At 30.9% G+C, this 18,393-nt stretch overlaps 1 protein-coding gene across 1 annotated transcript; it reads right to left on the bottom strand.

The window, feature by feature from the left end:
* Positions 1-9,289: 9,289 nt before the first annotated feature.
* LOC112521674 (dehydration-responsive element-binding protein 1B-like) lies at positions 9,290-10,083 on the bottom strand. Its single transcript, XM_025130665.1, has one exon. The coding sequence runs from the start codon at positions 10,060-10,062 to the stop codon at positions 9,427-9,429; it is 636 nt and encodes a 211-aa protein (XP_024986433.1). The 5' UTR covers positions 10,063-10,083; the 3' UTR covers positions 9,290-9,426.
* Positions 10,084-18,393: the final 8,310 nt, after the last annotated feature.

Genomic DNA, 18,393 nt, shown 5'->3' with positions numbered 1-18,393 from the left:
GTTTTTCTACAAAAGCACTTATCAACTTATTATAAGTCAGAAAGATTTAACTTCTTTAAAAACTTCTTATTACCGGTTTATTAGTTGTTTATATCCAAACATTCAAAAATACTTAGTGAAATAAAAACGTTGAAATATTCTCTTTCGTCTCTAATTAAAATGAGTTATTGCTTTTTCCATGAAGAGATTTTTCTTCTCTTGATATATCTTTTATTTTCTTTACCATCAAATATACTATTATGCTAAATATTGTTTTTTATTTAATTTAAAAGAGGGACTTGAACTTTAATAAGTAAAGATGTCATCTCTCAGGTTTGGATTTTGCTTTAAAAATGGGATCTCGTCACTAACGTCATTAAAACTCTCTGTTAGAGTCAGGGATAAAATCGTCCAATCATGTTTTCATGTCTTTTTATAATTTTTTTACTGTTTTTCCATGAAAATATAGGGGCCAACTTTATGCAATTCACTATGATATATATATATATATATATATATATATATATATGTATGGAACACAGGGAGCATCCTCCCAAACCCCTTCAGCCTCCATCTCTGATCCAACTTCATCTCATCGTAGGGTTTGGTTGTACTGGTAATAAAAGCTTTGGTCGGCGATGGGAATGGAATTCTCAAGCAACTGTTGATAATCTTGGTGGGTTTTGGAATTTTCAAGACTTTATATCTGGGTGTGAAGGAATGATCAAATTAAGATGGTGGCCATTTAGTCTTTATCAAGCAAATAGATTTGCTTCCTTCTTGCTCCAGTTGGCTTAGAAATGCCAGATAACTCCACTGCTGGCCATTTTAGGCTGCATCAAACATATCGGATCCTCCATTTTTCTCAAACAAATGACTATTGTTTAGGATTTTTTTATTTGCGTTTTTTTATTTGGATGTGGATTCATCAATTAAGCTTGGATTATTGATCGAGTGTTGAATTTGATTTTAAGGTTTAGGTTTGAATTTGGGTTTGATTTTAGCTTTGATTTTGGGGTTTATATTTGGATCTGGTTTTGAACTTAATTGATGTTGGTGTTTGGATTAGGGTTTGGCCAGATGGTAGCTAGCTGGAGAGGATGGCTGACTATTCTCCAACGGGAAAGGGATGTCAAATTTGTAGAGTTGGTCTCTATAGTTTGATGGGTTTTATAAATATAAAAAACAACAACAAAAAAAATGTAAAAAGAGGAGGAAGCATAGTTGGACGTTTTACCTTAGACTTTAACCGACATTTATAACGGCGGCGTCAGTAATAAGGTTTTAATTTTAAAGTAAAATCCAAAACTGAGATAGCGTATGGTACGCAGACATAATTAGACAGGACTGAATAGGACAAAACTGGGCAGAACAAAACAGATTAGGACAAGAGGGTAGGACTGGACATGACTGGACATAACAAGAGTATGTCTGGTGTTTGGTACGACTAGGACTGGACGTGACAGAACTAAAGAAACTACCCCAAAAGTTATTTGATGATTTTGAATATTATATAATAGTTATAATTAACACAAATGAAGTAAATAATTAAAGAATTTAATTTATAAATATTTGTACATAATTTTCATATTTGTACCAAATTTGAATGAAAAAATTGATATAATTGATGGTAGTAGTGTGTTGGTGGAGGTGGTTTTAGTTATGGTGGAGGTGGTGGTGGCTGACGGTATTAGTGGCAACGGGCGATGGTGGTCGGTGGCCAACAGTGGTTATGGAGGTAGAGGCAGTGATGCTTGGTGGACGACGGTGGTTTATAGAGGACATGAAGATGGTAGATTCTGGTGGTGGCGATTGACAACGGTGGAGGAGTTAGTTGTGGTTAATGTAGTGAAGATAGTAGTGGTGGTGGTTATGGTGGGGTGAGGTGGCAATGAATGGTGGTGGCCGATGAAGGTCGTGGAGGAGGTTGTTTGCAGTAGAGGATGAGTTGATGGTGGCGAATGGCGGTAGTGGTGGTGGCAATGAATTGTGGTGGTCAGTGGTTGACTATGGTAAAGGTGGCAATGGACTTGGTGGACGATGGTTGTGGAGGCGGTGGATGATGTTGTTGTAGTGGAAGAGGAGGTGGAGGTGGAGGTGGCCGCCGGTGATCGCCGGTAGTGGTGGCGGCGGCCGAAACTAGCGGTGATGACCATTAAAACAAATATCATATTAAGATTATATATCAAACTAGGGTAGATTAGTAATATTTTAGTTTTTGTCTCATTCTTGTCCCATCTTGTTCCACCTATTTTGGTCCAATTTCACAGCTTCATACTTAGGTTTTGCAATCAAACAAGAATTAGAAACATAAAAATAAAATAAGTGAAATAAATAACCCTAACCTCACAAGTCACAAGATGCGAGAGCGAGAGGCCGAGAGCCGGTYGATTGTCGAGACTCGAGAGAGGCAGAGAGCGAGAGCCGGTCGATTGTCGAGACTCGAGAGAGGCAGAGAGCAAGAGCCGATTGAGTCAAGGCCGATTGCGATTTCGATTCGTGAATCGTGAATTGGTTTATGTTCGTGAGTTCGTTCGTCAGTGAGACGAGAGGCGAGAGTCGAGAGGCGAGAGGCGAGCGAGGACGAATTGAGTGGAGGCTTGAGATTGAGATTGAGATTGACGAATTGAGTGAAGACTGATAACATTATATTTAGGCCCAAATAAAAATAGAACCTATACATGTATATTGTTGGGCTTAAAAAATTGATGTTCTTGGGCTTTATGTTGAGACAAGAAAAAAGTATTATATTTATTATTTAATTTTAATTTATTTTTAATATAAATCTTTTAAATCATATATTTTTTATTTAATTTTAATTTATTTTTTAATATAAATCTTTTAGATGCATTTTTAAAGGTAGCTAAACACTTTTATTTAATTTTAATAATCTTAATTTTTTTATTAATCTTTAGAGAAGCTTAAAAAAATGTTCCTAAAAATTGATGTAACTTTTTAGAGACATTTTTTACATCGTATAATTAGCATATAAATCCTTCTTTAAATGTCGTCAAACCTTTAGTTACATTTCTCATTTTTGTCATTTAAAACCTTCTCTATAATGGAGCTTTAGATACACTTATAAAAGCTTCTCTGCAAATTTCATTCTCTAAAGCTCTTTTTTCTTGTAGTGTGTAGATTAAGGATGTGTTATGGAGATAATGACATATACATAGAATTAAAAAATGAATAATTTAGTGAATGACCATTTCAATTAATTTTCCTAATTCTTTTGATCCATTTTCACTCGAAAATTTGATGAACTAAGAGATCGTTTACCAAACGCTTACCCAGGTAAACGCTGACTATTTAACATTACCTCATCGGATGAATATTGTAAGAACCAAGAATCTTACCCGATAATAGCGAGACAAGGAACAAGAGTTTTACCCGGTAAGTAAGGGTGACAACTCTTACTCTGGTAAATGCTTACCAAGTATTTCGTTGCATACAGTGTCGTTTTGATGAACTAAAATCTTATCCAGTAAGTAAATAATAGTGTTAAATTTTACCGACAAATATTTACAGGATAAATGTTTGATAAACGACCCCTAAATCTTCTTTTAACGAAGAAAGTATGATTCCATTTGTTCAGTAAGTAAAAGTAGAATGTTTTTTTTCTCAATAATTAAACAAAATCACAGTTATCATTGTCTGAAGTTGATTTTTTTTTTGTCGTTTTTGAAATCATATCATTTTAATGATGAGAGTAAACTACAAATTGGTCCTTGTGGTTTGTCATAATAACATTTTGTTTCTTCATTGTTTTAAAATTACAAGGTTATTATCATGGTTTGTAAAAACATATGTATATGGTCCTCCCCTAACGGTCGTAAAAATTTATGTTAAATGAAGGTATTTTTATTGAATTTTTTGTCTTTTACCCAATCAAAAATCACATAAAACAGAAATCATAAAATCAATTTTGATTAGGTAAAAGACAAAAATAAAAAAGATAAAATGACAAAAATGTCTCTCATTGGATGTCTTAATGGAGTCTTTAATGGCTTTAGAGGGTGGGAGAAATTTCCAATATTTTTTACAAAACATGATGATTATCTTGTAATTTCGAAACTGTGAAGATGAAAAGTGTTATTTTTGACAACCACAAGAAAATTTTGTAGTTTACTCTAATAATTAGCGACAATAGTGCTTATGTTATCTTTATATTTTACATGCATGTTATATATATATATATATATATATATATATATATATATATATCGTTGAGTTTCAGTGAAAAAAAGAGTTAAAATGAGAAGTATAAGAAATAATTTTCACCCTTAGATGCACATTAGGATAAGATGCACCAGATCAATCATCGTATTTAGTGTAATCAATGAGTGGTATTGAGATTAAAGGTGATCAAAGTACAAACCACTCATGAATTGTGTTTGATTTGAGGATTGATAAGGTGCATCTAATCCTAATGTTCATTCAATGGTGTAGATCTCTTCTTACAGTTCTCACATAATTAACTCTCTTTATCGCCAGAACACAACCAATATATATGTGTGTGTGTGTGTAAAGGGTTTGTTCAATTCTTAATCTATTAATAGGTGTTAACTATGTGAACTGATCTTAGCCTTTAATTTGTCAAATCTAAGGATGAAATTGATCAATGGTAATTTTGTAATAAGATTAAAAGTGATATATGTGAACAACAATGAACAAGGATAAATTTGGAAAAGATGAAAGAGGCTTTTTAGTTGTTTTTAGTTAACAAATTTAATGGAATGTTACAAAAAATATTTGATTAGTTTATCGAGGGAAGAAGATGGAGATTTAACTTGAACAACTTCATAAATGAAACAATGATTGTGTCCACTACTGAAACTTATTCGTTAGTGAAACAATGAACGTTTCCATTATTGAAACTTGTTTATAAGTGAACCGTGTTAGTGAGTGAACCATGCTCATTAAAACATAAAGAATTAGTGTGCATGTGTTCACAACTGATCATGAATACATTCACACTATAGAACGATGTTCATAATACTGATCAGTGCCTTGTTCAAGGTGAACGTTTATCATAAGTGTACCCCGATCATAAGTGAAAATTGTTCACTAGTTTCACTTTTGAACTTGTTTAAGTTGAATCTCCATCTTTTTAACATGTTAATTAACAAGGACTAACAGTAAATTGTATATTTAACACTATTTGTCTTATTAACAAAAGATCCCCTCTCTCTATATATAAAGTTACTGTTTTTATTACGATTTGAATGTAACACGGAAAGGAACACATAAAACACATTATTGCATGACACGTTACACCTTGGTGAAGTAGATGTGTTTCACGTTTATTATATCTTGTGTTGTTTTTATATGGAGAATTCATGCAATATACGTTTGTATGTAATATTCCACTTAATTTAAGCATTAAAATTGCAAAAAAGAAAGAAAAAAAAAAGACTGTCGTTTTCTTTCTATTTTGTCTTGCTTGCATATACTTTATTTATGCAAACCCGACCACCGGACAAAAGGCAATTTAAGCATATCTTATCTTGTCTTGTTTGCATATCTTTATTCATTTGATTTGATTAAAATACCATTTAGTCAATGTTTTACTTTGCTTAAACTATCTTAAACTCCTACACACATCAAATGCGTTTTTTTCATTTTATGTCTGTTTGAATGAATTACATTGATGGTAAAGTTGTTTAAATAACATTATGATTATGATTATGATTATGATGTATTCCCATTTAATTAATCGTGATGTCATGCAGGTCCACTCACATCACATAATGATCGCTATTACTCATCTCAAGTACGACCAACTTACATGCTTTTCTATTGGCCAACAGTTCATTTAGAGCATCCTAGTACACAGGTGAACATATCATTTGCACTAGAATTAAGTACCATCATTGGTACTAGAAGTGGCATTGTATCCTCTCCATCCATGATTAGGGCATCTCGATAGCATATGACAAAACGTTTTACATGCAATCATTACCAAACACATATTCATGCTCTCAGTGTGAATCTCTTACATGTATTATCACAAAATATATTGTCATTTTTCATGCATGTAACTACTAGTTACAAGACAAAATCAAAACATATGCATGAACACATAATTCTCATTAAACATACGTTTTTAGCATGTACCCAATTAAAACAAAAAAAGTCCATGAAATCACCTTTGTTGAATTTGGTATCACCACGTTAGATCATAAATCATCAACCTACACCATATAACATTGTTAGATACTTTTTTTTCAAGAATCATGTTATTTAGGACACAACCACTGTCACAGTGGCACTTTCTTCAAAATCGAGGGTTGTGTGGCCATGTTTGGCTTGCTAGACCGCATTGGTTCAATGATACACTAAAAACCAAAGCCATCGACGTAAAGATAACAAGATTTGGTTTAGTATTCCTGCGCCATATCAAAGCTATAGCGTATGTCCGTTAACCAAGCTCCTTTTTACCGACTTCTCTCTCTAAACTCTCGTTTTTGTCGAAATAAGTTGAGGGTATTTGATCAATTAGTATATGAACGTAGTTTTGTTTCAAATCTTCTGAGAAAGTAGAAGAATTAGCTATCATATAGTCTCCAAATCTCGGTCGGTGATCATACCTTCCATATATGGCCAATATAAGATTTTCTATTTTTCTTCGACTTTAAGTTATTTGTTGCCTAAAAACTATGACAATTACTTTTAATTCTATAATCAAATATCGTTTATTTTTTTAAAAACAGACAAAATGCTAGAATTGAATACAACTAATTTATTTGTTTCATTATTTTGAGAAAAGTTATAACAAATCATTAATCATCATGAGGATGCCTTTAGCTTAAAAACTTTCACCGCATACTTGCAACTTTTTTGTTCACGAATTGTGTGTAAGTTTTGTGTTAGGCCAATTCCAATTACGACATAAAAAAAACTATAAATATTAAAAGAAAAACTTTAATAACACATTAAAAATATACTTTTCTTGAAATATTAAAAATATACTTAAATAATATATTTAATATTATATATATAATAAGAGTAAACTTCATTTTTGGTCCCTAACGTTTATCATTTTCAACGGATATCTTTTCTAACTTAGTCCTTGACGTTTGTCATTTCACAACGGTTTTGGTCCTTCCTCCTAACGACCGTTAACTTTTTATGTTAAGTTCAATTGAATGAGGATAGTTTAATTAGTCGTTTTAAACATTTTTCTTATTTTATTGGTTGGAGAAGGAGGCAACGAAAAACCCAGATCTTTAGAGTAGAGGGTAGCTTGTGGTTCTTGACAAAAAAAACGTATTTGGTAGTTCAGTTGTTCTTGACGAAGAGCCACATCTGTGTTGAGACAAAGGGAACAAAAACAAGATAGCGTTGTGTGCATTCCTAAAGCAAAACGCCGACAACCTTTTGGGAGGTTGGACCAAACATCGCCAAACGTAGACCAAGCGCTGATAACCCTTTACTTAGTTTTGGTTTGGGGTTCTTTTTTTATATTACAAGGTTTATTTGATGTTTTGAGAAGGATGAAGATTCAACGTAGAAACTAAGAAAAATGTTTAAAATACTAAACATTAGGGACCTAAAGCAAAAAATTATTTCGTGTTATACATGAAATGATATTATTCATAAAACGCCAAATTTGTTTTGATTTGATATGCCGACCAGTTGGATTGAGTTTGACCGGTAAAATATTAGTGTTATGTTGTTGACGGCTTGAAGCTAATAGCAGTAAAAATTATAAAAGATGTAAAATAAACATAAATCTTACACAGAAACTTGATAAGTTCTACAACATTAGTTGTAAGTTCTAACTAAAAATATTTTACAAGGTGAGAAAAATGTAAGGATGATGGAGATGTACATTATGATAAGATGCACCAGATCAATGATCAATCTTTGTATCAAACATGATTCATATGTGGGTTTGAGATTAAAGATAATCAATGGTCCAGATCCCTTTTTATACTTCCCACATAAACCCTCATTCTCACACGATCCTTTGCTTGCATAATGTTAGTGGATGGATATTTTATTTAAAATGTGACACCCTAAATTCAAGTAAAAGTTTAATCTATAAAACTTCAATGAATGAACCCTGATTTTGATCTCGTGGGAAGAAAATATCATTATTTTCCATCAATGAAATTAAAAGACATCAGATTTTCATTTATTTAATTCATATTTACTTTTACTTCTCTCCTTACGTGTATTCATATGATTGGTTGTAAATTCGGGATAGCTGATTTCTCGTTTTCTCTTCCTTCAATTCTTTCTTCCAAGAATCTAAGGGGGCGTTTGGTTCGTAGAATGGAATTCAATGAAATTGGAATTCATCAAATGGATTTGACTTTGAGGGAATTGAATTTGATGGAATTTGACCATGTCTTTTCATTGCGTTTGGTTGGATGGAATTGAAATAAAATTCTTAACCGAATTGGGTTTTTTTTGTTTCGTTCACGGAATTCAACGAGAAAATTACAGGCAAAAAAAACTGAAACCGAAACTTTCGGGCTGGGTTCGGGGACGGGGCGGGGATCGGGGACAAGTTCGGGGATTTTAACGGGGACGGGGGCGGGGACGGGGATCATCGGCCCGGCCCGGCTTGATATGTGTGTATATATTAATTTATATATATATTAAATTCGGGGATTTTAACGGGGATTTTTAGATCTGTTTCGGGTTTCGGTTTCGGGTTCGGTTACAATCAACGGTGAACGGGAAAAAAAGGATTTTTACCTTCACAAATTCCCCAACGGGGATCGGGGAAACCGCGGGACCTGATAAGATCCCCAACGGGGATCAGGGCGGTCATGTGGACGGTTTTAATTATCGGTTTCTGGGACGGGGATGCCAATAACCGGCCCAAACCTGACCCGTTGTCATTCTTAGTTTTAAACGAGATTGAGCAAAGGAGATCGAGCATAGCAGAACAGAGCAAATCGAGATACATCGTCGATGAATGGATGAGGACTAAGGAATTTGTCGGATTGGAATTTGAAATCCGTGGTATATGCGGTGGAATTGTGAAATCAATGAATTAAGGAATTGGATGGAATTGGTTGGAATTGGAATGATTCATTCACATCTATTATGTGAACCAAACATGGGATTTGGAATTTGGTCAAAGATTTGGATATTCCAATTCCTTTCAACTCCACCAAATTCCATGAACCAAACACCCCCTAAGAAAGTACCATTACTTTTCATTTTGTTTTATTTATATTTTTGTTATTAAGCTGGATATCCAACCCACTATACGAGCCGACTAATCTCAGGACGACCACCTGTTTTGCAGATAGTCCGGAATCATCGCATTTGAACCTCCATGGCCAGAAAAGATGACATATCCACATATTAATATGAGATCCAAAAAAACAGATTTTGTGAAGAATCAAGGATTCGTATAAACTTGTAAAATAAAAACTGAATTAAACTAATCGTATGTCTCTTATTTTCTTGCTTCATCGGGTTTCTTTAGTATCTCCAGAGAGTCAAATCTATGTCAGAATCAAACTCATCGTTCCAATCAAACCCTTTTTTCATTCCTGGTGGTGTAATAACCAATCCCTCCGCCATGCTATTGTAAAAGCTCGGCATATTAAACAACACCTCTTCGTCGACAAACGCCGTCTCCGCCACCTCCACCACCACCTGTTCGCTCCGTAAAGACGTCGACGCCAATACCGAGCTATTTTCAAACCGTTTTGGACCAAAAGCAATAGCGGCTTCCATAGCAACCTCTTGAATATCACGAACCGATGATGACTTAGCCCGTCGAACCAGATGGGCGGAGTCCGGAAAGTTTAGTGGTGACTTATCACCACGTAAGGATAGGGTTGCAGCATCAAAAGCCCTAGCTGCCATTTCTGGGGTTGGGAACGTACCCAACCATATTCTTGATTTCTTGCTGGGCTCACGAATTTCACACACCCATTTCGTGCCGTTTCGTAGTCGAACACCTCGATAGATCGGGTGTCTGGTTTCTTTAAACTTCTTCCTTCCGGCCTTTCTCTTCATCAATGGCGGAACAACTATTTTATTGGTGTCCTTTTGGGAAGATGAAGAGGAAGAAGCGGAAGAAGAAGAAGCATCGTCTTCAATGATTTCCATTTGAAAATGGAGAGTTTGATCGATGGGAGAATAGAAGTTGATATCGTTATGTATATATGTATATGGAAATGAAATATGAATAAAGAAGTGGGTGCTCCCAAAAAGTTGACAAGAGAAAGATGACCCTATACACACGTGACACAACACATGGAAAGGTGACACAATTTCGTCATAAAAAACATGTGACAAATTAATGATGCTTAAAACCTTTCAAGAAGTCGTTTCCAACAAAAAGGACGGTTCCGGGTCCACCGAAGACTCCCTATCATGCCCACTTGGGAGTGGGCCTCATATTATATATATACTAGTTATATTATATATATATATATATATTAGTTGTGTATCTGTGTAATGTGATAGGAGCCATTAATTTTAACAATCTTGAAGTTTTACTGGTTTTATAAGATAAGATTTAATGATGATATAAGTTACACTTGGTTTTTACATATTAATATAATTTGAATAAATAAGAGTTATGGTTTTAATTACAAACTATCGATAAAAAAAATTGTATGTTAGTTTAAAATTCAATATATTTAAAATTCAACATATTTAAACGACTTCACAAATGTGTTTGATTTACACCAAGAGCAAAGAACCAAGAAACTTGAGTTTTAAGATAAACACTCAAAACCAATAAAGAAAACTACAAATTTGACAGATCATAAGCATGAAAAGACCAAAAAAGATGGGTTTTAAAATGAAATTTCAACTGTTTACCTTCTTTCTTGTCTAGAAACTCATATTAAAGTTAAATTAATACATGTATATATATATATATATATATATTTCAAAAACACCCAAGAACATATTAATTCAGAACATATTATACAATGCAATTTGAACAGCCTAACCCCAAAATATATAGTATATATATAAATAAATAACTATAAAAGTATAAATCGTATCAAATTAACTATTTAAAATTCTTCATTTTTTGTGTAATTTTTTAATTTAATTTTTTATTATAATTTAATTTAGGTACAATAACGAAGTAATTTATATTTGGTTTAATAATATAATTTTCTTATAAAGATAATAATTAATTATTTTGTTAGAACTCGATAATTATCCTAATTATATTTTAAAATAAGATGTTTATTCTCTATTCGATTATATTTATCCGCAATTAGTTATACGAATTCAAAAATCGAGCTTTGATAAGTTGTACTTTTGCATAATTTACTTGTAATTTTGAATTTTAAGTAAACATTGGTTTTATGTGGTTTTGAGAAAATGGTATTATATATATAGGTTGGTTATTATACAACTTTTTACATTTGTACAACCAATACAACATAATCTCAACCGTCCATTTGATTTGTTGAATATGTGATTTCATATAAGTTTTGATTGTTTCATAATATAATGTATTGATCATAATTAATGAACCCTATTCATCTTCCATAAATATTCAAATGATAATAAATAAACTCTCATCATTTCTATAAATATCTCAATTAATTGGGTTGCATTGGTTGTACAGATAGACATGGTTGCATTTGAAATATACCATATATATATATATATATATATATTATGAGTGCGTTTGGTATGCAGACAGAACAACGATTCAACGTTTGGTGAGACATGACAGAACTGGACAGAACTGGTTAAAATGACCAATTTACCTCTAGTGAGCTGTTTAGTGTTTTTTCCACTAAATAATCAATATAAATGTTAACAAATACGGTGTGCAAAGTATAACTTATAATAGAAAATTATTTTTTAATAACAAAATACATCATTTGAAGTTTTCGTCAAAACAATTAAAATGACACCAAATAAAAAGTTTATGTGGTTTTCTATTTAAATTTTTATCTCTTTTTTACATTATTTTTTATTATTAATATATAATAAATTACATAAATTACTAAAAATATAAAAACCGTATATAAATAATATTTTGAATACAGTAAAATGAAAGTTTAAGAAACATAAAATACAATAAATAAAATTTAAAGAATGAATAAAATGTAAAAAAAGACATATTTGATGTTTTAGAAGAGAATTAAGTTTTATTTTGAGATTATATTGGTAAAATATAAGTCTGTTCCACCTGTTCCATTAGGGTAGGGGTGGAAGAGGCCTGTTCCACTTTATTCTTGTCTGTTCCATATAAAATTCATGCCAAACATGAGATAGAGATCTTTGTTCTGTCTCTGTCCAGTGTACCAAATTCACCCTTAGAGAACCGATACTTCAAGATTTTGGGACCCAAGTTTACATACGTTTAAGATATTTTTATTAATCTGTGTAAAGTTATAACTCAAGTTATTAATTATTTAGTTTACATTTAAATTATTAATGGTTTAAGTTTAGATTTTGATCATTTAAGATTAGCTTCCATTTGTGCTTAACATATATATATCGTTGTTATTTAATAATTAAATGATATCAAAAGTTCTGGATGTTATAGAGTTTTTATAATGATATGGCTTAAAAAAAATAATTGAGTTATTTTCGGGAGTTTCGGTATTTTAGTTGATGTTACCATTTGATAATTTATAATATTGTTTATTTTTATTAGAGCAATTGAGGTCGTGGTCCCACTCCTACATGCACCGATTGCAATTATTAAACCATATGCCTACGTGGATTACTTCATCACTTCCCACATGTCCGACCTTATCACTAATTTTCGTATTATAGACCATTACAATTAGGGATCTATATAACAATGGGAAATTAATTAATACAGCCGGTGACCGTTTACTTGCAATTTAATTAGGTTTATTTGTCTATCTGCCTTATTCGTACAACTCGTTTGGTTTATTTACTTACGGCTTATTCGTACAGAATATGACTTAGTTACACAAATAGAAATAGTGTGATTTTATTCAGCCACAAATTAAATCTATTCATCTCTAATTTTTTGTTTTTAAAGTTGAGTTTGAATCAAATTAAAACACGAAAATCTTATATTTAATGCGATCGTTTGATATTATCTCAAAAGGAAAGTTGACGTATAGAATTTGAGACGATTATTGTTTTTAACTTTTAATAATTATCTCATGTTTATAGAAAGAACTTTAATCTTTCTTCATCGGACTGATGTAGGGACTGTTTGGCAGTTGCTGAATGATTAAGTGATCAGATTAATGATTAAGAGACTCTCACGATATAGTTCAAAATGAAATATAATTGTTTGGTAACTGTTTACAATGAAATTAGGGCGCTTAATGGTTAAGGGAGGCCTAAGATACAAAATCATTCATAGGGTTTTGGAACCATTAAGAGACAGACTCATTTTTTGCCAAACAAGATTCACCTCTTAACGATTCAGATATTGTCTCTTAATAAAACCATTAAAAAGTAAACAAACAACCCCATATTATTATGGACTTTGTGGCTAATTGGTTTGAGTTCGTTTGGTTGAATTGTGTTTGGCTACGTTTGAATGTTCCGTTTTCAATGTTCGTGTATGTTTTGGCCTATTCCTTTGTTTGTTCTGGTCCTCTGGTAATTTTTATGGTAGGTTTCGTTTGTTTGGCTCTCCATTTCATATATCACTCGTTTAAATTCTATTTGTTATTTCTGTTCCATGCTAATAGTTTTAGTTGTCTTTCAAAAAAATTAATATAGGCACATGAATTATAGCAATTTATTTCATTTTTGCATGTTTTCTGAATAAGGGTACTCACGCAATATAACAATATATACGATCGATTTTAATGTTCCGTTCTATTTTTTGTTTTTATCTATGTTATAATACGATTTTATATTGTTTTGAGAAGGAGACACTATTTATATTTTTGAATGAGATATAAATTGAAGAGATCATAGAAAATTGAAAAAAAAAATATCAATATAGTGTCAAATTAATTATTTAAAAGTTATTTTTTTTTTTGTAATTTTTTTAATTTAAATTTTTTGTTATAATTTAATTTCAGTTTAATAACGAAGTTTCTTATTTTTAGTTAAGCATCTAATTTTTGTTTATAAAAATAATAATTAGGTATTTTGTTAGAATTTCATGTTTATATTTAAAATGAGATGTTTATCATGTATTTAATTATCTTATCTGCAGTTGGTTATACAAATTCAAATATGGAGTTTTAATAGATTGTACTTATGCACAACTTACTTGTAATCTTGAATTTTAAGTAATATGTATTAATAAACAATATTTTATGATAAAATATGGTTTTTAAGAGTTTTTGTCAAATGTTTTATAATATAGTATAGATATAAGGGCCTTCTTTTAAAAACTTGATAAATTGTAATATCAGTGAGATTCAATTTAACTCATAAAAAAATAACATAAAATAAATTAAAATAAATTAAAATTTCTCCTCTCTTTCTCCTCCCTCCTCCCTCATGTTTTTTCTCTCATATTTTCTCTCTTAATAACATACATGTACACATGACACATAATTGAATACAAAAAACTCAAGTTCAACGCATGTGAACAATTTCTTATAAATAATATTTTAGTTTGTGACAACTTTGTGAACATTTTCTTATAAATATTAATATAATTTGTGAACACACTGTAAACACATTGTAAATCTACAAAATCTGGTACAAATTGTGAACTCAAACTAAATCAATAAAATTAAATCTAAACATACCACTTGTGAACACCAAACTAAATAGTTTATTAAGGTTGTTTACATTGTGTTCACAATATATTCACATTGTATGCATGATATGTATATTAATATGGAGATATAAGAGAGGAAAAGATAAATATGGAATTTCCTAAAACACTACATAAATTTTGATTTAATGAATAAAGATAATCATATCCTTAATTATCTCAGTAATTAATAAACTTAATCATCTTAAATTAGTGGTGCAGGATGAATCTTTTGGATCTCACATATTTTACAGTTCTCAAATGATTAAACTCATATATATATATATGTATGTATATATGTGTGTCACCCTAACAAACCTTTAAATTGTTTTAATATAAAATAATAATACATTAACTGCGTTATTGCCATTACAAAAAAAATCGGGTTAATACAACATATAAAGTGTTTAACTGTCATTATTTTCTACTTTCTTCGTTGTACGTAGAGTTCTAGAGAATTCAAAATGTAACATAAAATCTCCATTTTAACTTTTTTAGGGGCTGTTTACCAAACGCTTATTTGGGTAAGTGAACACCAAATCACATTACTTTACCAGATGAATATGGTAAGGACCAAGAATCTTACTCGTTAAGAGCGAGACAAGGACCAATAGACTTACCCGGTAAGTGAGGGCGATGACTTTTACCACGGTAAGCGCTTACCGGGTAAATTATTGCATATGATACCGTTTTGGTGGACTAAAATCTTACTCGGTAAGTCAATGATAGTGTTAAATTTTGTCGGTAACCACTTACCGGCAGATTTATTCACTCTATAAATAACCGACCCCTTAGTGCATTTTGTTAAATATGCTCTAAAACCACACGTCTAAAAAATGTTGTATTTTAGATTGATTTTTTCCATTTTGCATTTAAAATTGTCAATATCTCACTTGCGTTTAGAACAAAACAAAACCTCGTGTTATTTTTTATTTCCAAATTCCGTCTTTTTGATATTTTTAGCAAAAAAAATCCCGTTCCATATCCCACGGGATTTTAGAGGGGGGGGGGGGGACCAAAGCCAACTTGACATTGCCATGTTGAAATTTAGAGTGATTTGCATCAGAAAAACCTCACGTTTGTAATCATGCAGCTTTTTGATTCATTACAAGATATTATTAATTGTTTTAACCATTGATATTGAAAAAGTTGTCTATTTTGATCTGATCTCGGATCCTATATCAAGTATTTGAGTTTTAACAACTGAAATTACAAAGTAATATGTCTTCAAAAGAGCATTAGAACTCTCCTAGCTCTACATTTGATACATAAGAAGTATCTGGTGAACGTTTATTCAATTCTTCAAATGAATAGCGTGCATCACTTAATATTCCATCACCAGTCATTTCGTATTGCTTTAAACGTGTCATTTCACACAAACACGTTGTCTTCATCTGTTCTCACCATCAAATACGTATCTATAGTGTTTAAGAGGGAGAACACTGTTTGTGTGTATATATGCTCTTACAAGTTCAATGTTTGTGGCATTTTGACTGATGGAAGAAGACATGCGATTTTGATGGTAGATGGAATAAGGAAGGGACCCACATGTTGTAGTTAAAGTTTCAAAGGGCTATAATAGTAAAATAGTCAAAAGTTGAAGGGTGTATTTGCAATTAATTAAAAAAACCAACGCCACCGGCACCAACTCGCCGCCTACATAAAAAAACACATCGTCGTGAAACACGAAAAGACTTTTTCTACGGGTTTTTTAGTCACGTTCCGTTAAAAACAAATTACTCCTGACAAAACCATCATTTCTAGCCTTCAACTTCGCATGTTGACACGTGCCGTTTAAATAATGTCAATACTATTATACATGCCATTTAGACGATTCTTAACAAATCAAATCTTGTCACGCGTTTTTTTTATTCTCTTGATATTTTAAATTGTTAAAAGATAAATCTTATTTGATAAAAAAAATTTGTCTTTTAATAATTTTAAACCTTTTTAAATGATTTTGTATTTTAGGTTTCACTTAACCATTCAACGTCTTAATTTCATTATGAATAATTATCAAACAACTATATTTCATTTTATGCTATATTATAAAAGTCTCTTAATTATTTTGACTACTTAATCGTTCTGTATCGAACCATTTAGCAACCGTCAAACAACTCCTATACTATATTTTTATATTTATCAATTATCAATTTAGTTTACTTATTGATGGAGAGTACACAATAATTAAGTATAAGTTTGAATTTAACACATGGTTTCCACTTTAAGAAAATAACTTTTATTTTGGGTTGAACAACACAAATGCAACTCTTCCTTTCTAAGTCAATGATCCAAATATATATTTCATGTAAATAATCATTAAAAAATACTCATTATATTATATTAGAAGAGTACTTGCGCAATACAACGAGACACGTCTTGATTTTAATATTCTATTTTATTATTTGTCTCTGTCGATATTATAATACGATTTTATGCGTTTTTAAGAAAACAATAATTATTTTATTTTTGAATAAAATATAAATTAGAAGATATGATAAAATTTTGAAAAAAATATATCAATGTTAATATCAAAATCACTATTTAAAAGTACACATTTTTTATGTAATTTATTATTTTTATTATAATTTAATTTAAGTTTAATAACGAAATAATTTATTTTTTGTTTAATAATATAACATTTCATAAAGATAATAATTAAGTATTCTGTTAGAACTTAATAATTATCCTAATTATATTTTAGATTTTTTATATTTAAAATGATATGTTTATCTTGTATTTGATTATGTTTATCTGCAGTTAGTTACACAAATTCAAATATGAATCTTTAATAAGTTGTACTTACGCACAATCTACTTGCAATCTTGAGTTTTAAATAATATGCATTAATAAACAATACTTTACGTATAAAAAGTGGTTTTTAATAGTTTTTGTCAAATACATTATAATATAGTATATATGTGACTTTAAATATTATTTTTTTAATCATTTTATTGCAACATTTTAGATATTTAATTTAAATACATTTTATCAAAATTATACATTAAAATGAACTTTCGTAAATATTTTAAGAATGTTTGCATACTATTTTAATTAACCAAATATAAAATTATCAGTTTCGTTGATCAGATAAAAGTAATGATAAAATGCTTTTAATTGAAACAATTTTTTACAAACTGTGTTAAACATTATATAATTTGTTTATAAACAATTGTAGAAAAATGATTAGTTTGACTAAGAAAAATGAAAATTAAAGATATGGAATCATGTAACATATGATAATCGATATAAATTTTTAAAGAAAAAAACTATATATATATATATATATAGTTATATGTATATAGTTGGATTCCTTTTTTGGTAGGACACATGTGGGCTTGTGGGGTATGTTAATGTTATGGGCTTTAAAAGAAAAAGTCAATTCTTTTTTGGTTTTCCAAACGTTCGATTATTATAATTATTTGAATAAATAAAAAACCATTAATTTCACATGTGTCGTATACTCGTATGGTCAACTTCCACTCATGACTGCTAGTCAAAATGGCTTTTCTTAGCCCATTAATCTAATCAATATGGGCTTTTCTTAGCCCATTAACCGGTCCCTGTTGGGCCTAATCGCGACAAAAACCGGCGGTAACCGGTCCCGACATAACCGGTCCCGGTCTCGGTGATTTTCCTTGTAACCGGTCAAGGTTATTAGTAACCGGTTGTCCCAACCGGTCCCGGTCCCATAACCGGTCCCGACCGGGCCTATTAAAAAAAAATGATTTTTTTTTAAATTTTTGGTT

Source organism: Cynara cardunculus (genome assembly GCF_001531365.2).
Source record: "Cynara cardunculus var. scolymus isolate 2C chromosome LG 11, CcrdV1, whole genome shotgun sequence".
NCBI classification, from domain to species: Eukaryota; Viridiplantae; Streptophyta; class Magnoliopsida; order Asterales; family Asteraceae; genus Cynara; species Cynara cardunculus.
The sequence above is the reverse complement of the archived record's forward strand: the minus strand, read 5'-3'. Positions and strand labels throughout refer to the sequence as shown.

Bases quoted from the DNA above. Each gene is read 5' to 3' on its own strand.
- LOC112521674 (XM_025130665.1), bottom strand. From the start codon at position 10,062: ATGGAAATCATTGAAGACGATGCTTCTTCTTCTTCCGCTTCTTCCTCT.